The sequence below is a fragment of the Aristolochia californica genome, unplaced genomic scaffold, assembly GCF_029961685.1.
Source record: "Aristolochia californica isolate CCGP_79_NKW_82.1479 unplaced genomic scaffold, dmAriCali1.0.hap1 SCAF_2, whole genome shotgun sequence".
NCBI classification, from domain to species: Eukaryota; Viridiplantae; Streptophyta; class Magnoliopsida; order Piperales; family Aristolochiaceae; genus Aristolochia; species Aristolochia californica.
In genome coordinates, this window is record NW_027181881.1 from 44,145,205 (window position 1) to 44,171,840 (window position 26,636).

Below are 26,636 nucleotides of genomic sequence, written 5' to 3' on the forward strand. Positions count from 1 at the left end.
CTTGAGTTTCACTCTAGATGGAATTCTGAAAATCGAGGAGAGGGATGAAAGTCTGTACCTTTTCATCGTTATGTGAATGAAATAACAGAAGGACGACGACGAAGATGACTAAGATGACTAGCTCAAACTTTGATAGAAGAACCTAGTGACGAGAAGCATCCTTGAAGGCATCCAATTGTGAGGTCAGATGTTGACTGGAAATGGCAGCCATTGTACGGGAATAAAAAAGTGAAGCAGCGAAACTGAGGCGCTCCCTCCAATATAGAAAAATCTTCAGTGGCGTTCCATTTCTTTTACAACCCCAGGTAGAAGTTTGGTAGTTTGATCTTGAAAGCTTATTTCAAATGCGAACAGCACCCCATTGAAGGCCTCATCAAAACCTGCCAAAAAAGGACCCAATGAAGATATAGATATCAGTATAGAAAACAATTTACTGTGCAAACCTCTCTTTATGTCTTTTTAAGTTTGGACATTAAATTTTCTGTGTATAAGTGGCCTTGAATGTACTAGCATTTTCCTATGATTTTCTTATGAATGTCTAAGATTTGGTGTTTAAATTAATTTTGTTTAATCTCTATTAGAATTTCAAATCGCTCAATTTAACTATCCCAAATTGGTTTTCTTTGATATATTTATATCATTGTAGGAAACTCTGATTTCTGTTCCTTAGATTTGAGTGAGATTTTGGTGATCTCTTAGGAGGGGAGGAGAGAAGGAATTCTTGGTTTCGGGTGGATTGGGTGATTCATACTCGCCCAAATATCTTTACTGTTCAATCTTACACTCCTCTTGACGAGGTTTTTATTTTTTCTCCGTCCTCGCTGCAATTCAGCACACGAAGTAAATATGTTTGAATTGATACCCTCTGCTCGTACCTGCATTCTAAATATTTTGTTGGAAGACATTGTAGTTTTATCTAACGCTTATTGCTCACTTTTAGATCTTCTTTTGTGTAGATATTATTAAAACCTTAAACGGAAAACAGCCGTTGAGCTCTGTCCTCGGGGAGGCGAAGTCGAGAAGACGAACAGTAAAAAATAAATTTGATTTCTCATTCGTAACTTTACAAATTACAATTTAGGGTTTTATACAATGAAGAAGGGTAAAATGGTAAAAATATAAATATTTCAAAATAATAAAATAATAACATTTTAATACTCCCCCTCAAGGTGACTTGTAAATGTCCTTGACAGCCATCTTGGACAACAAAGAAAAAAGATGGGTAGAAGGGAGAGGTTTAGTAAACATGTCGGCTAGCTGGTACTGAGAACGAATGGAAAGTAACTTGAGGATGCCCGAAGTAACTCGTTTACGAACAAAATGGCAATCAATCTCAATATGTTTGGTGCGCTCATGAAATGTAGGATTAGAAGCAATGTGTATCGCAGTTTGATTGTCGCAGTAGAGCAGTGCAGGAGAGTCAACTTTGACTTGAAAATCTTGAAGAAGTTGTTGTAACCAAATAAGTTCACTGGTAGTGGAAGAAAGAGCTCGATATTCAGCTTCAGCGGAGGAGCGGGAGACAGTGGTCTACTTTTTTGGCCTTCCAAGAGACCAAAGAATCACCAATGAAGATGCAAAAGCCTGTAGTAGATTGCCGAGAATCAAGGCATGATCCCCAATCAGCATTAGAGTAAGCGCGTACCTGCAAGGAAGAAGTAGAAGAAAACAACAAACCTTGACCAGGATTGGTCTTGAGATAATGAAGCAGGTGATGTACTGCCTGGAGATGAGGAAGGTGGGTTGGGCCACAAATTGAGTGAGCTTGTGAACGACAAAAGTAATGTCGGGGCGAGATAAAGTGAGGTAAAGAAGTTTCCCAACAAGCCGCCGATAGTGGGTTATATCAAGAAGCAGGTCATCGTCAGTGGCAGTTAAAGGAAACTTGGGATCCATGAGAATACTAGTGGGTTTACAAGCTAGGTACCCTGAGTTTTCAAGTAATTGTAAGGTATAATGACGTTGAGAAAGCACAATATTGGCCTTGGACTGAGCAATTTCAAGACCAAGGAAGTGCTTAAGACAACCAAGATCCCTGAGCTTGAACTGAGTATGCAGAAATTGTTTGAGCTCAGCAATAGCACTAGATGAAGGGCCAGTAAGGATAATATTATCCACATAAACCAGGAGGGCGACAAAGGAGGAGCCATGTCCTTTTGTGAAAAGAGAGTAATCGGATTTCGATTGAAGAAAACCAAAGGTGATTAAAACATGAGAAAATTTTGAGTACCATTAGCGTGAAGCTTGTTTGAGACCATAAAAGGACTTGTGAAGCTTGCAAACCAGTTTGTTGTGAGAAGAAGAGGACTCCCCCTGTCGAAGGTAGCCAAGAGGGAGATCCATAAATATTTCTTCAAAAAGATTACCATGTAAAAAGGCGTTATTGACATTAAGTTGAGCAAGATGCCAACCATGGGAGGCAGCAAGAGCAAGAAGAACCTTCACAGTTACTAATTTGGCTACAGGAGAAAAAGTGTCGACAAAGTCCAAACCTTCTTGTTGGGTATAGCCGTTAGCTACCAAACGAGCCTTATGGCGCTCAAGAGAACCATCAGAGTAAAGTTTGATTTTATAAATCCATTTGCAGCCAATGGTATGTTTATCAGGGGGCAGAGGAGTGACGGTCCAGGTGTTGTTTGCTTCGAGAGCGACTAACTCGTCATGCATAGCCAACCTCCATTCAGGACACTTCATTGTTTAATGATAATATTGAAGTCCAACCTGAGAAGTGAGACTGAGTGCAAAGTGTTTGTGGGAATCAGAAAGGGCATGGTAAGAGATGGAATTAGAGATTGGATAAGGCTGAGAGAGTATAACAAATTGAGGAGAACCAATAAGTAAATTACAGTGATAATCCTATAAGTAATGAGGTGGATGAGTCTTCCTAGTAGATGTGTGAAGAAGAGCACTAGCAGATGAGGAAGCAACAAGTGTGGGAATATCATGAGGTGGATGACCAGCAACTGGAATATCAGAAATAACGGGGGAAGCAGGAATAGGGGAAGAATTGAGGTCGGGAAAAGGATGAGCTTGGAGAGAGGAGTGAGACAGAACTAAATCAGGAAAGGGATCAGTAAGTTGATCTGAACGTGTGATAGTATGGAAAGGGAAAACTTCCTCATGGAACATGTCATCTCTGGAAAGAAAAACCTGTTTGGTTTCCACATCATAAAATTTATAACCTTTCACACCAGTTGGATAACCAAGAAACACACAAACCCGAGCACGAGGGTGAAACTTGGTGCGATGAGCAGTTAAGGTGCAAACAAAGGCTAAACAGCCAAAGACACGGAAGATGGAATAATCAGGAGAAGTGTTATAGAGCAAATGGAAGGGGGTGCTATAGCGTAAGAGAGGAGTAGGAGTTCGATTAATTAAGAAAGCTGCAGTAAGAATACACTTGGTCCAAAAAGGGACGGAGATGCGGGATTGAAAAAACAACGATCGAACCACATTCAAAAGGTGTTGATGTTTACGTTCAACAACCGAGTTTTGCTGAGGCCTTTCAACACATGAAAACTGGTGCAAAACTCTTTGAGTTTGAAAAAAGTCAACAAAGGATAACTCAGGTGCATTATCAAATCGAAAAACCTTGATTTTGGCATTAAACTGCGTAGAAACCATGTTAAAAAAACGTGGTATCACAGAGACAACATCAGATTTAGTCTTCAATAGATAAATCCAAGTAAATCTAGTACAATCATCAACAAGAGTTAAGAAAAAACGATGACCAATATAGGAAACAGTTTGATATGGTCCCCAAATATCACAGTGCACAAGATCAAAAGAAGATGCGGACAAATGATTATGAGATTCAAAAGATAATCTACGTTGTTTAGCGAGAGGACAAATATAACAAGAATCGGATTTATGTAATCTAGTTACATCACAGTTTAATTGATCCTTCAAAAAATCAAGTCTCTTAAAAGAAATGTGTCCTAGCCTATTATGCCAAACATGGGTAGAAATATTGTTAACAAAAACATGAGAAACATAATTTAAATTTTGAGTACTGAAGACATAGAAATCTTGGATTTTGTCACCCTTGCCAATCATCCTCTGGGTGGAGAGATCCTGGATAACAAAACAATCAGGAAGAAAACTTACTATGAGGCCAGAGTTAGTAACTAAAGCACTAACAGAGATCAAGTTGAATTTGAATTGAGGAACAAACAGTACATCTTTAAGCATAAGGTGAGAATGCAATTTAATATCACCAGCAAAGTGGACCAAAAACTGAGAATTATTGGGCAAAGTAACAGTAGTGTGTGGGATAACATGCAAGGAAACAAAAACATGAGTGTGAGAGAAGATATGTCTAGTGGCTCCTGAGTCTACAATCCATAATTGAGGTGAAGAAATTAGAGGATTTAAAGTTACAGAAAAACAAGTACCTGCCAAGTAGTTGGATGTAGAAGATGTCGGAGCAGTAGTGACTGTTGCTGAGCTATGCAGGTGTGTAGAAAGCATTGACATGAGTTGCAGATATTTAGTAGGGTCCAGATTCTGAACAAAACTTCCAACAGAAGGAGAACCTTGGCTATCATCAGCAATAAAAACTTGATGAGCAGCAGCATGAGGATTTTGGTTGGTTTATGGTGCGGGGCCAGGCGGATAGCCATGGAGCTTGAAACAACAAGCGATAGTATGACCAACAATCTTGCAATGAGTACAATAATATTTGTCCTTGTTCTGAGTCCGGGGAGCACTGTAAGTCTGATTATGAGGAGCATTGTAATTCGGATTCTGAGGGGCACTGTAAATGGATTGAAATCTCTGAGAGGACTGTGAGCCAGGTTTATGAATTTCTGTCTTCCCAGATTTAACCGTAAAGGCCATCGTGTCAATGGGAGTATGCGAACCCGAGGCTTGAGTAGTCTTCCTTTGTTGTTCCTCTTGGACAACCAGAGGAAAAACACGATTAATAGGTGGCATCGGATCCATGAGGAGCAACCGACCACGAACTTGGGAGAAAGAGTCATCAAGGCCCATTAAGAAGGACATGATATACTCCATATGGTGGAAATCAGTAAGATTTTTAACGCCACCACACGAGCATGTCCCACAAGAGTAATTAGGACGGTAATTGCTTAGTTCTTCCCAAATGGTTTTCAGCTTGGTGAAATAAGTGCTAACGGAATCCTTGTCTTGACGCAAGGTCATCAATTCTCGTTTAAGCTGAAAAATACACGGGTCGTTGCGCTGTTGAAAACGATCCCGAAGGTCGAGCCAAATTTCTCGGGCAGAAGCAGCAAAAATAACACTTGTAGAGATTTCCTTGGAAATCGAATTTAGGATCCAAGAGAGGACCATGTTATTATTCCGGGTCCAAGAATTAAGCAAAATAGGATCAACACTTTGAGGTTCAGGTATGGAACCATCGACAAAATCCACTTTGTTCTTCACGGATAAGGCGATCAACATCGCACGACTCCAACTGATGTAATTTTCACCGGTGAGCAGCTGCGAGACAAGAACTTGCCCGGGGCTATCCGAGTGGTGAATTTAATATGGGTTTGATGGTTCTTAAAAAACGGAACGAGACGAACTGGTACGAAGACCAGAATCGGAAGCAGTCGTCGATGAGTAAATCTCCATGGAGCACTGACCGAAGCAAACCACCAATGCAACGCCAAAAAAATTCACCAAGAAATTAAAGCCGTGTACGCAACCACAAAATCCAATAAAACATTCTCAACCTGAAGCCAACAGTGAACGTTGCACCAACCAAACCAATCCAACACAAATCTTAACACAAATTGTCCAACCAAACAGATCCAACACAAATATTTTCCCCAAGGCCAACAGTGAAGGCTATGCGAAAAAGTACCTTCGCGACTAGCCAGAAAAAAATTTACCACTACCAACAGTTTTGTAGCGCCTCAAAAAAATTTTCAATCGACCACTGCCAATACCACTTGCAACAGTTTCGTATCTCCTCAAGAACGGAAACGCCCAGACAGAAAATCTAATCGGCAGCGGAACCAGACGAAGAGAAATTAAAAATAAAAATTAGAAGAGGTACGAGAGCTAACTTCTTTGCCGGGACATAACCAACGGAGGGAGAAACCAGCTGCTGCAGAACGCCGATGGCCGAAAATAGGTCGCCGAAGGCCAGAAAGCTTAGCCGAAATCCGTCATCTCGGTAACGAAACCAGACGAAATAAAATTAGAGGAGGGGTATGGACTAACCTCTTGGTCGGGACGCCGATGGCCAAACCAGGCCGAAAAATAATCAACGGAGTGAGAACCACCGTTGCCGAACTCCGATGGCCGAAACTAGTCGCCGAAAATTTTGGGGAAAGAGATGAGAAGAGGTCCGTCGTCCGGAGATAATCAGAGAATGAGGATTGACTACTCTGATACCATATTAAAACCTCAAACGGAAAAGAGCCGTTGAGCTCTGTCGTCGGGGAGGCGAAGTCGAGAAGACGAACAGTAAAAAATAAATTTGATTTCTCATTCATAACTTTACAAATTACAAGTTAGGGTTTTATACAATGAAGAAGGATAAAATGGTAAAAACATAAATATTACAAAATAATAAAATAATAACATTCTAATAGATATTTGCCGAAGTGGGAAAAATGTTCAAACTTCATTGCTTATAAACTCGATCCACTGGTGCAGGCCCTACTGATTACAAATGATAAGAGCCATAGAAGATTGCGGTGAAAAGAGATACAGCTCTGAAACTTAAACTACTAGAACTTGCATGGAATGAGCTGGATTCTGGCGGCTCGAATATCCTCTCTCTGTCTCATTTCCTGTCGGCATCAAACTCCTTCGATTGCCGTGAAATCTTTACCTTTCACTGCGACCATATTTGAGTTCCTCTCGTCCCAGGAGAACATCCGCAAACAGCTCTATTCATCGTCCCCGCTGTTTGCTGATTACATCTGCGAAGGTGATGACCAAAAGTTGGTGAAATCATTGGACGTCGACCTTTTCTACTCGAAGTTATTAGAGAGCTGCACCCGTTTCAAAGACATTGCGCAAGTCCATGCCCAAGTGACAAAGATCGGGCTCCAAACCAGCAATTTCATTGTTACGAAAGTGGTGCATGTCTGTTCGAATCTCGGGGAAATACGCTATGCTCGTCAGGTATTCGAAGAATTTCCTCAACCCAATATCTTCCTCTGGAATGCAATCATCAAGGGGCATTGTGGACATGACTTGTTCAAAGACGCTCTCGAATTCTATCGGGAAATGCAGCTCAATGGAGTGAATCCAGATGGGTTTACCCTTCCTTATGTACTGAAAGCCTGCAGTGGTCTCTCGGCATATGAAATAGGTCGCAGAGTTCATGCACAAATACTCCTGCTGGGGTTTGAATCTGATGTCTTCGTGCAAAATGGTCTTGTTGCAATGTATATGAAATGTGCTGCCACCCACTGGGCTCGAATGGTTTTTGACAGGCTATATGATAGAACAGTAGTTTCCTGGACATCTGTCTTGTCGGGATATGCACAGAATGGTGATCCTTTGGAAGCTCTCAAAATTTTTACTCAGATGCAATTTTCGGATGTAAAACCCGATTGGATTGCACTTGTGAGTATTCTGAGAGCTTACACTGATGTTGAATGCTTAGGACAGGGTAAATCTGTTCATTCTTTTGTGATTAAAAGTGGGCTAGGTTTGGAGCTTGATTTGTTGATTGCCCTTACAGCTATGTATGCTAAATGTGGGGAAGTATTTGTGGCAAAATCTTTATTTGATCAGGTGCCTATGCCAGATGTGATACTGTGGAATGCCATGATATCAGGCTATGCAAAAAATGGTTTTGCTGATGAGGCAATTGAACTTTTCAGGAAAATGATCTCTTCAAAGGCAAAACCTGATTCTGTCACCCTAAGATCCACAATATTGGCTTGTGCTCAAGTGGGCTCCTTAGAATTAGGCAAATGGATTGACGAATTTGTTAAGGGCAGTGACTTTAGCATTGATGTTTTTGTTAATACGGCTCTTATAGACATGTATGCCAAGTGTGGAAGCTTGGAGCATGCTCATTCTGTGTTTGACCGCTTACAAAACAAGGATGTTGTGGCATGGAGTGCACTCATCATGGGTTATGGATTACATGGCCGTGGTCGTGAAGCTATTAAACTATTTCACGACATGAAGATTGCAAAGGTGGCTCCCAATGATGTTACCTTCATTGGTGTCCTTTCAGCATGCAACCACTCAGGTCTTGTGGAAGAAGGTCGGAAATATTTTCATTGCATGAAGAGAGACCATGGTGTTGAACCTCGTCATCAACATTATGCTTGTGTGGTAGATCTTCTAGGCCGAGCTGGTTACTTGACAGAGGCTTATCAGTTTGTAGAAAATATGCCAATAAAACCAGAAGTAACAGTATGGGGAGCCCTGTTAAGTGCCTGCAAAATGCATAAGAACGTAAAGTTAGGAGAATATGCAGCAAAACAGATTTTTGCTCTTGATCCATCAAATGCTGGCCACTATGTGCAACTCTCTAATCTTTATGCTTCGGTTGGCATGTGGAGAGAAGTGTTTAGGATTCGTCGAGTGATGAGAAAAGCAAGATTGGCCAAGCCACAAGGTTACAGTGAAATTGATATTAAGGGTAAACGCCATGCTTTCCATGTAGGAGACAAGTCACACCATAAGTTTGAAGAGATATTTGCCAAACTAGAGGAGGTGGAGAGGAAGCTGAAGGATGCAGGGTTTGTCCCTGATACAGAGTCTGTCTTGCATGACCTGAACTCAGAAGAAAAGGAGGAAAGCCTCTGTAGTCATAGTGAGAGGCTAGCAATTGCATTTGGGCTCATCAGCACAGAAACAGGGACCACCCTGCGGATTACAAAGAATCTCCGTGCATGTGTCAACTGCCATACTGCCACCAAATTTATATCAAAGATTGTTGGAAGGGAGATAGTAATTAGGGATGCTAGCCGTTTCCATCATTTTAAGGATGGCTCTTGTTCTTGTGGAGATTACTGGTGAAACAGCCTTGGAAGTACGGCAATGGACCTCCCATTCTTTAACTGTAGATTCTGGGACAAGCCCAGGGGCAATAGTATTTACAGCATCTCTGAGCTGCTGTAACTTGCAACAGACTTGGTTTGAAAGTCAGAAAACAGAGGATCACTCTCACGGGATACTTGACTTTCATCCCAGGCAACTGATTCAAGGTTGCCTTGGCTAATGCTCCAAAAATGATTACTGCAAGAGAGACGTCATACAATCCTAAACAAAAGCTACTCTTCCAAGTCCAGACAAACCCAGTTCTCCTGCAGGTAATACTAAACATACACGAGAAGAAAAATCTTCTTTTACTTGCGCTGAAAGACAAAAAAAGAGGAAAAAAGGCAAAACTAAATAGGGAAATTTTTGTCTTCAAGCATAGGGAAGGCTTGATGGGATTATGGTCAATTTTGTACGTCTTGGATGGTATTTGTACATGTCAAAGAGATCCAGAGAGAAACACTGAGCAGCGTATTTTGTTGAGCAGCAAATCACTGAAAGGAAAAAATTGGCCAAGGTCTCCCCATCACGGATTTCTAATGGGAACAAAGCGGGATAGAAAGGAGAGAGAAAGAGCGATTAATCGATGGCGACTGCACCCAAAATAAACGCGTTTCCTCCGGATGTCGTCTTCTCCGATTCTTCTTCTTTCTCATTTTGTCATTTAAAAGTTTAAACCTTCTCTATTTTTTTCCAGTTCTTTCTTTTTGCAGAAGAGAACAGATTACGAGTAGAAAGTCAAATGATCTGTAGCACCCTGCCCTGGGTTGACCGTCCCTAGATTCATTCCCACCGTCTCCTCCGCCGGAAACCTTCGTGTCTCTCTAGTCTCTTGCGCTTCTCTAGTCTGCGTTTTGTCGCGATAATTTGGAATACCGAGTCAGCGGGCTGACCCGAGTCGGATTTACCTACCGGTCGGCTCCACCACTCAGACTCGGATCACCTTATCCATCTACATTTCACGTGGCATCCCTACTAATTTGGAATTTTAGATCCTAATTGAAATTATTTTACTTAATATCCATTTCTAAATAAGGGAAATGTGGGATATAATAATAAAAAATTAATTACATATATACCCACACTTGGGAATATATTATAGATACATACTTCTCATATTCAAATCAAAACCTATATAAAACGTGGACCGTTGCGATTAAGCTTCCTCTCGCAGCATGACAAATCAAGATGTCGTAAGTTAAATTATCGCGATATCTCGGAGGTAACGGTACTAGACCGGCGTTTCAGCATCTAGTGTGAACCTGAGAAAGTGAGAACGGACCGAAGAATCACAAGTGGCACTGAAAAAGGAGGGAACCAGAAAATGCGGTCCCACCTTCACGAGCGAGGCCCCTCCGTCTCACTCTCGCGTAGACGAGGCCATTGATGAGCGGGTTTTAGGATCTCCATCTTGTGGGTCCAAAACAAGGCCTATAATACCTAGGGCCCACTCGTGGTGGAGAGATTGAGACCGTCTCTGGCGGTGTGGCTCCATCTATCCATGCGTGATCTTCAAGTGGCCCCACTGGATCGAGGCAGCCAATGATGCCTGAGCAACCTGTTAATGTGCATTGTAGGTCCCACACTTTACTATATTAAATGAAGAAATAGGTAATATAAAAATAAAATATTTTCTTTTTCCATTCATTTAATGGTCAAATTTTGGTGCCTCCATTGCTTTGCCACTTGGTGGATTCTTCACGCTTGCAACGAAAGCAAAGGCAGCGGAGGAGGTGGCACTTTCAGAAACGGATGTCCCACGTGCGACTTCGGCAGCGTCAGCGATCGACACGAGTGATTTTTCCAGTCTTGGATTAGAAAACAAGACCCTGTCCTGCTGCGTCGATGATTTATAAAGGAAGGTGTAGCTATCTTCCCTTCTCGCCCTGCGCTGCTCCTGTCTGCAGCCCTTCCACTCTGCTCTTCTTCGGTGTTTCTTTCTTTTGCTTTTCTATTGATCTTTGTTCTCCTGAGTTTAGGAGAGGAAAATGGGAAGGCAACCATGCTGTGACAAGGTGGGTTTGAAGAAGGGGCCGTGGACAGCTGAGGAAGACAAGAAGCTCATCAACTTCATCCTCACCAATGGCCAATGCTGTTGGAGAGCTGTCCCTAAACTTGCAGGTCTCGCTCATGGCTTCATTTCCCATTACGTATTTGAATTTTTCTTGCATTTGAAAAGAGGCCAGGAGAGGTTACCCTCACTGGAATTCGAATTTCTCAGCGACCTTCTGGATTTCTTTCTACGTACTTCTCTTTCAGAACCTAGTGTTTCTTTACTAGCTGATTTAGTCTTTTCGGAATCTAGCAAGTTCAGAAGAAAATTGAGTCCATTTTTTTTTTCAAAAGCAAGGAAAAAAGGTAACGATTTTGGAAAGGTAAAAGAAGAGCGCTTTTGGCTGTTGTTTAAACATTATTTGATCTTGGGTTTCGAATTGCTTTGATTAAGTCACTTGGTTTCCAATTCGAATTATTCCTCTTTTTTTTTTTTTCCCCCTCTTGTTTCTAAATTTTAGTTCTGGGTGTTGTTGCAGGCCTGCTGAGGTGTGGCAAAAGTTGCAGGCTAAGATGGACAAACTATCTCAGGCCTGATTTGAAGAGGGGTTTGTTGTCAGAATCTGAGGAGAAACTGGTCATTGACCTCCATTCTCGTCTTGGAAACAGGTGACTAAGCTCTTCCATCCTTTTACTAAATTTGGTAGAATCTCTGTTGTTCAGTAATGCATATATCCTTGCGAGGAGCGTTCCGCTATTCTACCACCTTTTTGCTAAAAGTTGTTTTGTTTTTCTTTCTTCTGTTTGCAGATGGTCTAAGATTGCAGCTCACCTCGCAGGCAGAACGGATAATGAGATTAAAAACCATTGGAACACTCACATAAAGAAGAAACTGAGGAAGATGGGAATCGATCCTCTCACTCACAAGCCTCTCTCTCCTTCCACTGATCAAATTGAGCAGAAACAGAGACAGGATGACCAGCATAATCTTCCTCTTCCAGCTCCTCCCTCTCCTATAGTAACTGCGCCCGCAGCTTCTGCTCAATCAGACGAAAATCAGGCTACCAACAAATTCTCATCAGAGTCCCAAAATTCAGAACTAACCGCAACAGAAGAAGAGAAGAGCATCACCAGCTCCGGCATGGACATGGCAGAAACCGATGCTCTTCTAAGCACATCTCCCTTCTTCTGCACGGATGAGGTACCCATGATCCAGCCGGAAGAGATACTGGTCCAATCTGCTTCAGTTTCTTCTTCCTCGTCCACCTCCGTTTCCTCAAACTCTTCCGTAAAGCCAGAAGAATTCAGTTTTTCCAGCATGGACTGGCCGGAAGCTTGCAGCATGTACCTCTGGGAAATGGACGACTTCAGCAGCTGGGATTTGATGTGCGAAGACGGCGACAGAAAACTACCTATTGATCCTCAGAGTCAGGCTCAGTACCCCAGATCAAGTTTCGAACAGGATTCATGGAAATTCGAGCTCTTGTGATTCTGTTCTGCCGTCCTAGGTAACATAAAAAGCTCACAGAGAATAATGATAACCAGTAGCTATGGAATCCCCATCTTGATTTTTCCTTGGGTAGATGTTAAGAGTCATGAGACTTTACGGTTCCTGTGTAGTTTTCTCCATTTCCTTACAAAACAGTGAGAGGAGGGAAACAGTAAATTTCTTAATTTATTGTGAGACTATATAAATATATGGCTGCTGTAAATGTTTTGGAAAGCAATGGATTTGAGAAGGGGTGAATAATGACTGTGAGAATTATAATTTCTTTGTTTTTATTGGAGCTTCTGAACTCTGATTTAAGATTTCTTTCTATATATTGGTTACATTTAGTTTTCCGCTTCTAGCAGGCCGGTCTTTTAAATAGTATAACCCCGTTTGAATGACAAGAGTGAAGATAGCCCTTTAGCAACTCAAGTGACAAAGGGTGCATAATTATTTAAAAGTTGTACCAGCTATTGCATGTATTTGTACCTTCATGAACTTAAAAAAGAAGCAAAGTAACTTTCCTTGTTACATGGCCAAAGTGCATTCTTAATCATTTCATATGTATAAAGAGAATTGAGACAATCTCCTATGGTGGTGTATGGATTACACAATTAAGCTGTAATTGCAGGGTAAACCCATTACCCTTTGAGCATGAATTGTCTTTTGAATTGCTCATACTTGAAATGCTCTAAACGGATTAATTAAATATGGAGGGCAGTTGTGGGACCATACATAATTGTATTTCTTAGCACGCTTTGGTCATCTCTTATGATGCTTAGGCTAAATTCATCAAGAACTTTATAACACTAGGGTGGTCCTGGGCATTTTTTATAACAAATAATTTTACTAGATAGAAAGTTTTAAAAAAGGCTAGAAATTTGAAGTTCCTCATTCATGTATCTTGTATTGTATTGCATTGTACTAATGGTGGCTCAACTCACAAATAAAAATACCCAGGATATACGGGGCATATCGACAAGATAATCTTTGTTAGACACATTTGTAATAGTTTAATTAGAATTGATTAGAATCCAATTGTTTATTAATCTTCATCAAAGATAAACTATTGGCTTGCCAATCATTAATAGCATTTTCAATTTTTTTAAACATGGAAAGCTCCACTTACATGACTGATTATACAATACCCCTTACAGCTTCTTCTGAGCAAAGTCTACACGATAAACATCGAGTTTGTGGTGAATTTGAGACATTAATAGTCAAAAACAATCTGCTGTAAATTCTTGATGATGGTGTGTATTTAGGGTCTGTTTGGAACCCCATGGAAGAAAAAAAAAATATTTGATCATTATCTCATTTTTACTAATTATTTTTTGGAATAATAATAATCAAATTCTCATTTTCTTTTATAATGGTTCAAACAGACCCTAATAAAAGATACAAAATAAACAGGAAAATATCATACAACTCGATTATGTCTATGATCCCTAATATTAAAAATAAAAATAATAAGACATATTTTATATTTTGTATCACATCAATGCCTAAAATATCCGCGATATAATACAATGTAGAAAATATCGCCAATACCCTCACCCTTGACTTCAAGATCTTGAAATCAAACATATTATTATAAAAAAAAAAAAAAACTTGAGTAGTTATTATAGTCCTGGGGTTAAATACCTATGTCTTACGCTCCTAACAGACGCTCTGTTAGGAGCGGAAGACATAGGTACTTAACACTAGAACCATAACAGTAGTTTATATGGGTTTGAAGCAAGAATGGCAGAAGATTGACTGCATTGGGATAGAAATAAGAACATCCACATCCCTTAAGTTTATATTTTACATATTTTCATAATATTTAAGAAATATAGTAATTAGGAGATAATGATATAGATGCAGGAGTCTGAGCAAATGGGCGATGGCTGATGGAGAAAATGATGCACCAGTTGCATCAGCGGGTGGTCATCTTGACCGTAATCGAACCATCGACGTTACCGGGAATGCTGAGAATGTAAATGAATTGAAGAAGACAAGTGAGAAAGACGAGGGGTGGAAGCATCAAATGTGGGTCCTAATTGACTCCCTAGAAGAGGAATTTTGTGTAATAAGCGCGTGAAGATCTCATAATGTCACAGACACGGTTATGCCCCAAAGTGGTTGACTGAAGCAAACCTTAAAGAGTTTGACTTTCAATAAAATCCTTTCTAGTAAGGACGAGTGTCTCTACTTGCACATCGTGAACCCAGCTAATTGTCTCGCTTATTTTAAGCTTCCACGACGCAAGACGGAAGTAAACCAATTACGTTATCCATATTTGAAGAAAATCCCTCAAATGATACGTAGCTCCGGCATGAACTGAAGCTCTCATTAAATGGAGGCCAGAATATGTATTTGAATTCAAAGCTGGGACTAAATATTGAAGCAGCCAGAGAGATTTGATTTCTTCTGTTTGAAAACTGGAATACACAGAATTCTCCGCCGTTCATGGACAAAAAACGCTAACGTAAATTTTCGTGGAGTTTCAATACCGGACTCAGTCATTATCATCGATCACTCACCGTAGATGTTCAAAGTCAAGGGGACAATCTCATGGTTTGTGAGAATTGAGGTAACTTCCATCGACTATATCTTTTTATCGTTCATGAAGTTGAAGACAAGTGTTCAAGCGTTTAAATATCCATCTGTCTCAATCAAGGTTGGAATTGGCTGTCTGTCTTTAATATTTAAGTTTTACGTTCTCTAAAAGGTCAATCTATTAGAACAAATGGTTTTAATATAGTATCAGAGCAGGTCGATCGTGTGTTTGAATCTTGTTGCCCCCAATATCTATGTTCACTACTGTCTCGGTTCTATCAATGCCTATGATTTAATTAGTGGATATAATTAGGCAAGGCTTTTGACGTATCGGTTAAGTATAATTATTTGTTACAACTGAACTAAGAAGAGTATAAAAAAATCATGGGAAATTCAAAATGAAATCATTGAGATTTGGCTTAAAAACATTGCTTTAGTGCATATAAAATCAATAAAGAAATCATTGATTTCAGGTGAAATTGAAGTATGGGTGTCTACATCTTTTTGTTAGAAGATTGTGGAATTGGAGCAGGTTATTTGAATTAGTGTCGGCATTCACTTGATTCCAGCTCGTAAGCATTGCTTCAATGTGTCACACACATGTCTTTTTCTCTTCTTATAAATTTTATTTTTATAAAAAACCCCCCAAATGCAACAAAATTAAAATATGTACTACATTTGTCACAACCAGTAGCCCTCGAGCAGTGTGAAAAGAACCTAAGACTGGATTCGAGAAGCTTCATGGGCCTGGCCCACAGGAGCTTCCGATTCGCGTTTTTAGTAACCAAGAATTTTTTTATATTTTTTTGTTTTTCATCTTAAAATGGAAAAAAAAAGGAATAAGTAAATAATAAAAAAATGCGATTGATTGGGATTTGGCGATGTGGCAGCTTTTGAAGGTATGGTTATTGGGGCGGTGGTCGACAAATCATGGGCTGAGATCCGCCCACGCCGACTGGTTTGATTGGTGGAGCAAGGGGCCCACACCCTCTGTAGACAAAAGGGTAAGCTACATTTGAGTTGTATTAGAAAAGAGAGTCTTGGATGGGATCATGGTAAATGATTAGAAGCAGTTGTGGGTCCATCAGCCATCTTCCACTCGGAATAACCCACGTCGCCCATGAGAGAGAAAGTGAGAACTGAAACTGGGAACAACCTCATCTTTCTACATTCTTCTTCTCCATTTGTGTAGCCAGACGCTTCGATTGAACAGCAGCTTTTGCCTTCAGAAAATGAGGACAGCAAAACTCAGCACACTCCCATTCCCAACAAAGTGCTCCTCCCTTTTTCATCATTGGCTTTCTGGAAGGAAACGGAGACTTCACTTTAAAATTTGGAACTTCTCTCATTCTGTTTCTTCAGTGGGAAAACAAACTGATTTTTTTTTCTTTTTTTCCTGGGGTATCAAATGAAAACTCATTATAGAAGATTGAAAGGTTCGAATATTGCCCCTGTTGAATGGGGGTGACGATTTAGGTTTTAGAGCTATGAATGGGAGTGACGACGATTAAGGTTTTAGAGCTAGGATTCCACTGACTGCAACTATAAGTTGAGATGATAGTGTTTGGGGGTTTGGTGGGGAGAGGGGCTTCCTTTTGTCAAACTATTCGTATTTCCACTTGAGACGTTAATGGGTACCTTGCAATTGCAACATGTTTTAGAGAGAGAGAGAGAGAGAGAGAGAGAGAAACCCTAAAAAATAACCCTAAAAGATACACACATTTTGCTTTTGCTGCTAAAGATGTTTTTTATGACAAAAATCACTGAATAATTTAATTTTTAATAATCCATCCAAAATAGAAAATTTTCGACGAAACCAAAATTCTGTTGCAAATAAGTAAATAACTGTTGATGAAATGTTTTATCAAAATATACTTTTATTTTTCTAAAAAAATTCTCAACAAACATATGTGTCAATTAAAAATTTTAAAATTTTATTCTTATATAATAATAAATATCGCAACAAAATAGTTTGACTTGCTTTTAAATTTTTTGAAAATTAATTATTGGTAAAACGTTTAGATGGTAATTAATTTTAAATGTTTTAAGAAAATATTTTGCAAAAAAATAATTCCTAAAATATATGTTTTTTGTTATATTTTTAAAAAATCACATTAATACTTCCGACCTAAGCCTCTTGAGTTAAGTTGCCCATCTTATTCTATAAAAATTATACAATAATTAATAATTTTTTTTATTCCAATAAAAAATATAATATATAATACTAATATGTGCAATTTTATTCTACTCATACGCTCCTCCACCGGCCTATCTACATTGGATTTTTTTAAGAAATCAATTTTATTTACCTCAACCTAAAAATATAACATAAAAATGAACTTAGATTAAGGATAATTTAAAGAAAAATAAAAATGTTTAACAATATATAATATCTCATGGTATGTTTGGACAAATGATTTTGACCCACATGTATGCTCCAAAACTTTTGTTTTTGAACATTTTTAGAGTCATTCTTTGATTTACTTTACATATCGAAAAAAATATGACTCACATTTACATAAAAAAACACCCCATAATTCATCATTTATAATGTTATGACACATAATATCTAGTCATCTAAGGAACACATGGGTATAGATGCTAGACCACCTTCCACATCTTGAAATCATTGGAATCAATTGTATTGATCAGAGCAATAAGTAATCCTTGAACACATGGCCCCAAGTCGATTTACAAACACATTTAACAAACTAGTCATTATAACAATTGACTTAAAGAGTTTCCAACATAAAACAAATAAAACAACTTAGAAACTATATATTAACCAAAACATAAGTAATCAATAAGGCAACATAAAGAAAATAACATCACCTGAATTATTTATGTCTACACCTCACCTATTCAGGAACCGCTATTATTTAATGTTGAATGGTTACAATTAAATATAGGTGTTGAAAATTTATACCAAATTCTTTTGCCAAAGCATGGTGTATGATAGGTCAACAAATAATAAAGCATAACAAAGAAGATATTTAGGAATACGCAATCGAAAACCATCCTATAACTGTCTTAAATTATAATATCATACAACTTTAAATAATATTTGTTCATCCCAAACTGTCCTACATAACAATCAAGAATTTGTTTACATTTCAACGATCATATTCCATTGGTATGTATAGGTTAGTAAAACCCAAATATTATACAAGATTAGAACATAGTTTATAAACTTTTGAACGAGTAGCTACATTCAATTAAAGCAAGACATTATAAAACAACATGCAAGAATTATTCCTACCAACGATTTTATCATTAATATGTCGCTATGAACCCTACCAATCTTAATATAGTGAGACTAGGTCATAGTCAACCTATACCCTATGAGGCAAAGCTCGACTAATCTTTTGTTATTATGTCAATTAATATGTATGTGATGTTCATCTTATGTCCACATTATTTTGTTCTTCGTTGTCTTAGTTATCAATTATTTATATTTATAAATAAATATTATCCATTTTATAATTGTATTGTACACCAATGTTTATTAGTTTTGTGGCTTGGCCAAACATTGTTTCCTATCGATTTGACTTATTCTTTTACACCCTATATCTAGAACACAAATATCCCTTTTAAAGCATCTTAAGTTATGCGACTTCCGCAACTAATGTTTTTGGTGAGGAGAGAACTTGGATTAGCACTTCTTGGGACCGAATTGGTAGTTTCAGGTCATCACAAACAAAAATTAGTTGGAGATAATTACTTAAGCACATTTATATGTCCACTTTTGCTTGCTTCTTGTGATTCTCAATAGGAATCAAGGTATTAACCACTTTACCAAGAGAGTGTGAGCATGAAGTTACAGGTACTGGTGCTTTTCCCCTTACGCTTCTACTCTTTTGTTTTTTCGAAGTTGTGTTTTGACCTTATCTTCGCAATGTCTCTATCATTTGTAGTTTCATCTCATGACTTTCTTTTACAGTTGTCTGACCTCATGAAGCTTTAATACATTCGCTTCCTTGTGACTTTTTTTCTTGCTTGTCACTTGTATCCATCCTCCATCTTCATCTTTTCTATAAACATATGCTATAGACAATTTTAAAAAGAAATGTCTCACTTCTTGGGTGGAATTTTTATGATCAACAACTCCCCACTTTGTTCTTTTGCGGCACTTATAGACATCAAATTTGAGGCAACATGCTCATTTGCAAAGTCAATGATAACATTGCCAACTCTAGAGTTTTCTCTTTCACTATGAAACATTTTTGGGTAGGATTGCCAATTACCCAACAAAATTTACAATTGTCCGGATAATTGGTATTCTTTACATTTTTCATCCTCTTTGGCTCTAGCAATTGTATCATCTACTTCTCTAATAGTTGTTCCAATATCATAATACATCAGAGTCACAGAAGGTGCTCTGTTACTTTTTTTTTTTTTACAGGCTTTCCCAGAATTTTGAGGGTACAACTACGTTAGTGGCATGAGATTCCTTATATGAATCCTTCGAATGAGAGTATGAATCTTTCTTAACAAACTTGGCCTTCATCCCAGGGTCTTCCATGGAAGCCTTCCCCTCATCTTTTTGCTTGACGAGTATCTCCTTGTTATGGGCTTCCATTGCCGACTCTTAGAAATCTCTTGGCTTCTGACTTTGTAAGAAATAAAACACCAATACACATTTCGATTTCGATTCTAGTCGACAATTTGGTGCTCTCTTTGCAATTAAGGTTCAAGTGTCTCCAACAATTGATATAATCAATCACTTTTTCCTTACTCTCACTATGGCTACAAAGGTTTTCCTTCCTTTCTTCTGAGTTCAGGTCATGCAAGATAGACTTTGCATCGGGGACAAACCCTGCATCCTTCAACTTCCTCTCCAACTCAGAGTTTTAGCAAATATCTCTTCAAACTTATGGTGTGAGTTATCTCCAACATGGAAAAACATGACGTCTATCTTTAAGATCAATTTCAGTGTAACCTTGGGGCTTAGCCAATCTTGCTTTTCTCATCACTCAAACGAATCCTGAACATTGCTCTCCACTTGTCTGAATGCCTCTCGATGGTTGCATTCCAGAGGAAGATACTGGGTTGAGGAAATTCTTCGAATAACTGATGAGAATAGTGTATTTCCCCGAGGTTCGAACAGATGTGCCCCAATTTCGTAAAATTGCTGACTTGGAGCCCGATCTTAGTCACTTGGACGTGGATTTGGGCAATGTCTTTGAAACGGGTGCAATTGTCTAATAGCTTCGAGTAGAACAGCCAACGACTTCCAAGGAGAATTATACAGAGGTGCTTTAGGTAATGTTCCAACCATGATATCCAATGGGGATTCGACCTGACACCAGACCCAAGTTACAAATTTGAGAAAACCAATATACAAACCCAAAAACCACCTAAACTATTCTCAGCTAGAACGATAAATTGAACAGATACAATACAAACTTATTGTTCCAAGATTTAGAAAAAGAATGAATGAATAATGGATGGAAAACAACAAGATGGCAAGTACTCATCAGGAGACTTCCGCAGAGAGTAGCACAGGGCCAAAATTCTGGCAAAAGAGATTTAGTGCCCCAATCTGGAAAGGACAGCTGTAGGGGCAAAGACTCATGCCATGCAAAGCCCATTTTGGGCAGCAACCCCAATTCACAGCAAATAAAAACCTGTTTTTTGCAACCAAATTCTTTGCTTTTTATCCATTTTATAACAACCCAAAAACTCTTCTAGCTAGCTTTGATAAGGGTTCCCTCTTTTCTGACCGTGACAACTCTGTGTTTTCTCTTGCTAGATCACTGTAATCACCATCAATTTCTTTCCACCTGTCTTCAGTAAACTCTGAGTCTACAAGCCCTCTCAGTGGTTCTTCATATGTTTCTTCATTTAAACTATTCTCTGTATCTTGAGGCACATCATGCTGCTGAACAGTTAGTTCCGGGAGAACTTTGCTGACCGCCAATTTATTTGTACCCTGCTTGTTAAGAATGGATCCAGTTTTATCTTCCTCTACCCGAATAATATCTATGAACTCCTCATCCACTTCATTATCCAAATTCTTCACAGGTGCGATGGATTTTCTAATCGAGTTATGCAACTTATCCAGTGTCCTCCATGTCACTGCATCAGGCTCCAACCCAGCATTTTCCTTCATTTCTTTCAGTATTTGATAAGCCTCTCTCTTCAAACCCATGTTGCAAGCCTTGTCAATAAGAATATTGTAACTCACAATCTTGGGGTGGATGCCACAATCCACCAACTCGTACAGAAAATCACGCGCCTCACTTAGTTTGCCTGCATTACATAGTCCTCTAGTGATTGCTGCATAAACAAAATCATCATGAATCCCAGAGGGCCAAATGACGTCTTCCCAAAACCTCTTTGCCTCATTAAAGCGATAAGTTTCACTCAATCCATCAATAATAGTTGTAAAAGTTGAACTATCGGCATTCACACCCTCACCAGCCATCAATGTCAAAATTTCCATTGCTTCATCAATCTTTAGAGCTTTACATAATCCACGAAGAACTGTGTTATAAGTTACAATATTAGGTTTACAATAGCTTTCAGGCATTTTTTGGTGCAAGAGATTGAGAGCTTCCTCTATTCTCCCAACATCCAACAGGCCACTTATAACAGTAGTATATGTCACAACATCTGGACTGCAGAAGCTCCCTGTCAACATGTCGTTAAAGACCTTTATAGCTTCATCAACTCTACCCATCTTGCACAAACCATGAATAACAGTGTTAAGTGTCACTATGTCAGGTTGGCATCCATTCTGCAGCATGGAGACAAGCAAATTTAGTAGCTCGCTTGGGTTATTCATAAAACACAAAGCACCGAGGAATATATTGTAGATTCGTGTCTTGTCATTATTTTCCTGCTTTAACATGAAATCAACAAGGTACCTCGCCTTTCCAAGATCATGTACATGACAAAGGCCTTCCACAAGAACTTTAAAAGTGGGCTCTGGGGGAGAATAGCCAAATGCTAGCCCTTCTTCAAACAATTGATAAGCTCTCATACAACCACCCTCATCCTCTTTACTTAGACCATGGATAATTGAGTTGTAAGACAGCAAAGGAGGAATGAAACCCCTCTTCCTCATTATATACACAATCCTAGATGCCCCATGGTTCCTTCCAGCCCTGCACAATGAATCTATCATCTGACTGTAAGCAAGTTCTTCACGAACAACATTTCCTTGTGGCATCTCTTCCGCAATTTTGAAGACTTCCTGGAACATCTTGTTTTGACAGAGAGCATCGATAAGATTTGCAAAAGCAGCAGTATTTACCGATAGGCCTTCTTCATCCTGCATTCTCATCCAAAGCTTGCCCATAAGCTGCATGGCATCTGCGACCTTCCTCTTGTTGAGATGTCCTCTACAGAGAACACTATACGTAAGGGAATTGGGTGCAACTCCTTCACTTTTCATTTCATCAAACAAGCGGCAGGCGGAATCCAAATCACCACATTCGCATAACCCACCGATGAGAGAAGTGTAGGTGACTGCATTTGGGGAAACGCCACGATTCTGTAAATGCATAAACAATTGCCGGGCCTTGTTGGGTTCAGAAATAGAACCGAACTGGTGGATGAGGCGATTATAAACAGTAATAGAAGGAACAAAGGTGGGGTCTGCAGCAGTCATGCAATGGAGGAGACGGAAGGTGAGTTGTGGAGTGTTAGCCCGGAGGAGCTCTGAGAGAATGAGGTTGCATGTCTGGTGATCAGGGTAGGAAGGAGAAAGCAGAAGGCGTTGATGGGCCTCGGAGAAGCGGCCATCCTGACAAAGCGCAAGGACGATGGCGACAAGGTCGTGCGAATCGGGTCGGTAACCACGGAGGTGGAGGCGGTCAAGAAGCGCAAGAGCTGCGTCGACATCTGGTTTGGCTTCCCTGCAGAGGATCTGGATCTTTTGGCTCCAGTACGAACGATCACTAACGCTAATACTCTCTTCTTCCTCGTCCTCTTCTGATCCGACCGGCCATTGATTCTCATTTCCAGGAGACGTGTAAACCTTCGTGCAAATACCAGCAAGAAATGCTGGAGCTTTTCCGAAGTTTCTCTGTTTCAAATAGTTGAGAAGTAGGCTCATTGCTTCCCGCGGCCAGAGATCACAAATCGAAGTTAATCAACTCAGGAGACCCAGTTCTGACTTCTAAAACGGTCATTGACGCCAAAAAATCAACATATCTACAGGGTTTTTAATGTAATATCATTAATCATTTTTCTGATTTCTAATGGATTTGAGATCATTTAGTTTTCAAGCTGTAATGAAATAGAAATACTCTTTCCTTTCCTCTCCATTTACCGGAGCTTAACCAGAATAATATCATTACCATGGTTAAATATTTCAAAATTTTAGGTATAAAAGTATTAAACATATAATATTAATATTAATATAATATTAAAATATTAATTTATAAAAATAAAAATATAAAATAACTTATAAAGTACATGATTTATATATTTTCTTTCTACAAAATTATGGCGAGGGAGAGGAAGGTTAAGAGGCCAGTGAAGCGAGTTAAGAGTTAAAAGTGAAAGTGAATTCCTGAGACAAATCACTCTTACAAAAGCAATTCACTTTTGACTGGTTTTTAGGTGGAGTAAAGCTTTTAGGCCAGTCCCTCAATTTCCCTTTCTCTTTTGCTCAGCTTGCTAACTTGTAATTTAGAAGCAAAATTCTTGCGTTATTTTTGTGCATTTTGCAACAAATTTCCTTGTTGTCCGTCATTAGAGATGGAGGAGACAAAGCCCCAAAAAACCATCTCTGGTTATCCTTTTGAGTGCAATCAAAACTAGCTCTTAGGAAAAGAGATATTCTACTTCATGTAGTCCAATCCTTACATCTATATTTGCTATATATAGTCTCACAAATCGATGGAAAATGAAATCACCCACCAACCAGAGATCACACTACAATGCATGTCTTAAACCCACAGAGACTACGATTAGTTCAGAAGAAAAGAGCGGAGTGGAGTGGAGTAGGTGTGTGTGGAAATAGTGGTTTTACTGATGAGGGCAGAAGGTGATTATGTAGCTTCCTCCTTTGCAAGTAACGATGCTGGTGGGATCATCGTATGCGTAGGAGTAGGCTCTGGGGCAGGCAGTCTTGAAAATCCTCGAGTAGGCTGTTGGCCGGCAGGACTGAGGATTGCCGTAAGACCCCGTGCAGCAGTACCTCGGCGAGTTGAAGGCGAAGCAGGCACTCTTGCAGGCGAGGACCCTATTGTCTCGCGAACGGACTTGAAGCCCCACTGGGCACATCTTGTTCAGATCCGTCACGCAGCCGGCGTAGCTGCATTTACCAGTTCCCCGGAACGGGGTGATGGAGATGGCGAGGTTGTAGCCGTCAACGAGGCTCACGTCGTAGAAGTCCTGCTCCCCGAGGGTGAATTCGGCGAGGGTAGCCGGAGGAGCGCCACCGATGCCGTTACAGTAGAGGGCTCCGCCGCAGTCGCCGGTGGCGCACCGACCCTTGCCGTTGCCGTCGAAGACACAGTCCTGACGGCCCCAGATTCGGCCGGACCACCCGGCTGGAAAACGGAGGGAGTAGGCCTGGTTGGGGAGAAGACGGAAGCCGCCGCGTGCGAGGACTGGCTTCCCTGCGCCGGGCTGGATTCCTGGCCAGACTGCGTGTGAACATTTGTTGTGTAAAACGAATGTCGTTCCCTTTGCAACTCCGACTTTGTATGGGATAACAGAGTAAACAGAGCCGTTGTAGAAGCAAATCAGTGCCAGAAACGAAGCAGAACAGATAAAAATATCGACACCAAAAACACGTCAAATACGAAAAAAACAAAGAAGAAGACAAGCGAAGATAAGTTCCATTTGAAACATAACTCACCTGAAGCTGCAAAGCAACAGCAAAAGGCAAGAAACGGTAGCAGAACAAAGGAGAGTCTTGCCTCCATCATTCCACGAAGAGAAGCCTAAACAGAAGGTACAAGTACTATCAGCGAGCGGCTCTCCTTCGAACAAGGCAGTGCCACGAGCAACACGAGGGGGCTTCTCCTAGATTTATTGAAAAACCCCAGCAACACAGAGAACAACAAAACGGTCAAGAAGAGGGAAAAAGTTGGACAGCAAGAAAGAACCGAGAGTGTCACTGTATGATGATGACAATTTGCAGCCTGCTCGAGGAAATGTGTCAGATTATTCAGTTAAGAAATATTCGGACTCGATTCATAAAATCACATGGGTAGTGGAGCGGAGGGTGGAGACGAGTGAAGTGGGGCGCAACAAGGCCAAAAGAAATCTGCAATCGTACAGTGGTAAGGTTGAAATCCGTCCCGGTGACCGAGAAGAAGCGGATAAAAAAATCTCTGGCTGTCTCCCACTTCTCTCCACGTACATAGATTCCCCAGCGATTGTAATTGTTGTCGTCTTGGGTTATGTGAAATAAATGATTTAGGGATGAGCAGAGGTGAGTTAATCACGGTAGACGATGGATCTTTAAGCCTGTAGAAGACAGAGAGGCGGGAAAAAGCCAAGGCGAAGAGATAGCACAGGAGAGACGACGAGGGAGAGAATCAATGAAGAACGATGTTTCATTCTTTATCAGGATGGACAGGAAGACGTTTTATCTTTCCTGTCAGTACAGAGATTTTGGTAGAAATGGAGGCAGGTGCGAGACTGGCACTCAGGCACTTGAGCTCTGGATGTGACGCACGAACTGGGACCCATGAATAAAAGTTGTTGCCATGCAACGTTACATATTTAAAAAGTTCCAGTATGGTCCTTGACCAGGCCTTTAGAACTTTAATGCACACACCACTCGCGTTGTCTAGCAAGAATTACTGGGTTATAAATAAGTTATATATGAAAATTACTGAAAATTGTAGTTAGTATGCGATGTTGTCACGCATATTTGATGAAGTTATTCTTACGATTAGGTATAATTTCAAAATTATTTTATTTTTTTAGTTTACGATTGGCCAAGGTCTCGTGACTAGGGGTGGCATCGAGTCGAGCCGAGCTCGGACATGCCTATATTTGAGTCAAACCTGATTTAAATATTTCGAACTCAAACTCGAGCTTAAAATTATTATCGAGCTCAAACCCAATATTTTTAACTGAGCAACGTTTATTTAAATAAATTATATATAAAATTATATATACATTTTACATAAAACTGGACATACATTTTATATAAAATTGGGTATGACCTCTACATAAAATTGGGCATGACCTCTACATAAAATTGGGCATGACCTCTACTTAAAATTGAGCATAAGGGTAGCATAAAATCTAACTGAATCTAAACCTTCCTATGTTCGAGGTTAACTTGATTTAAAGATTTCGAACTTGAGCTCGAGCCGACCTAGCCTCGAGCCTAAAGTTGTAATCGAGCTCGAGCCTAATAATTTTAATTGAGTTCGAGGTTAACCTACATTTAATATTCTGCATAAAATATATGTCAAATAAATTATCTATAGAATTATGCATACATTTTTTAAAAAAAATGATAGTGGAGGTTCGGGATTGAATCTCGATAATAGATTAGAACCCAACGATACTAATCTTTTTTAACCTAAATGTTGTCTAACTTGTTTTGTAATTTTTTAATCTAGTCATAAATTTACTATAGCCTCCTTAGTGCCTTGATTGAAATTTTATATTATAGAAAAAACTAGAAATGTTTTTCCTATGATACACA

The 26,636-nt window shown here is 39.7% G+C and overlaps 4 protein-coding genes across 4 annotated transcripts; 2 read left to right on the plus strand and 2 right to left on the minus strand.

The window, feature by feature from the left end:
• The first annotated feature begins 6,720 nt into the window (after positions 1–6,720).
• On the plus strand, positions 6,721–9,402 carry LOC137955131 (pentatricopeptide repeat-containing protein At3g12770). The gene has a single exon (XM_068802001.1). It carries the CDS (start codon positions 6,721–6,723, stop codon positions 8,962–8,964), a length of 2,244 nt encoding a protein of 747 aa, XP_068658102.1. The 3' UTR covers positions 8,965–9,402.
• Positions 9,403–10,903: 1,501 nt separating this feature from the next.
• LOC137955321 (transcription factor MYB20-like) lies at positions 10,904–12,716 on the plus strand. The gene is made up of 3 exons (XM_068802215.1): positions 10,904–11,106; positions 11,517–11,646; positions 11,788–12,716. The coding sequence occupies exons 1-3, from the start codon at positions 10,974–10,976 to the stop codon at positions 12,464–12,466; spliced, it is 942 nt and encodes a 313-aa protein (XP_068658316.1). The 5' UTR covers positions 10,904–10,973; the 3' UTR covers positions 12,467–12,716.
• A 7,517-nt stretch (positions 12,717–20,233) lies between these two features.
• On the minus strand, positions 20,234–23,069 carry LOC137955132 (pentatricopeptide repeat-containing protein At3g18020). The gene has a single exon (XM_068802002.1). It carries the CDS (start codon positions 23,067–23,069, stop codon positions 20,673–20,675), a length of 2,397 nt encoding a protein of 798 aa, XP_068658103.1. The 3' UTR covers positions 20,234–20,672.
• A 713-nt stretch (positions 23,070–23,782) lies between these two features.
• LOC137955322 (thaumatin-like protein) lies at positions 23,783–25,120 on the minus strand. The gene is made up of 2 exons (XM_068802217.1): positions 24,825–25,120; positions 23,783–24,663 (listed from the first exon to the last, which is right to left on the minus strand). The coding sequence occupies exons 1-2, from the start codon at positions 24,892–24,894 to the stop codon at positions 23,987–23,989; spliced, it is 747 nt and encodes a 248-aa protein (XP_068658318.1). The 5' UTR covers positions 24,895–25,120; the 3' UTR covers positions 23,783–23,986.
• Between the last annotated feature and the right edge of the window lie 1,516 nt (positions 25,121–26,636).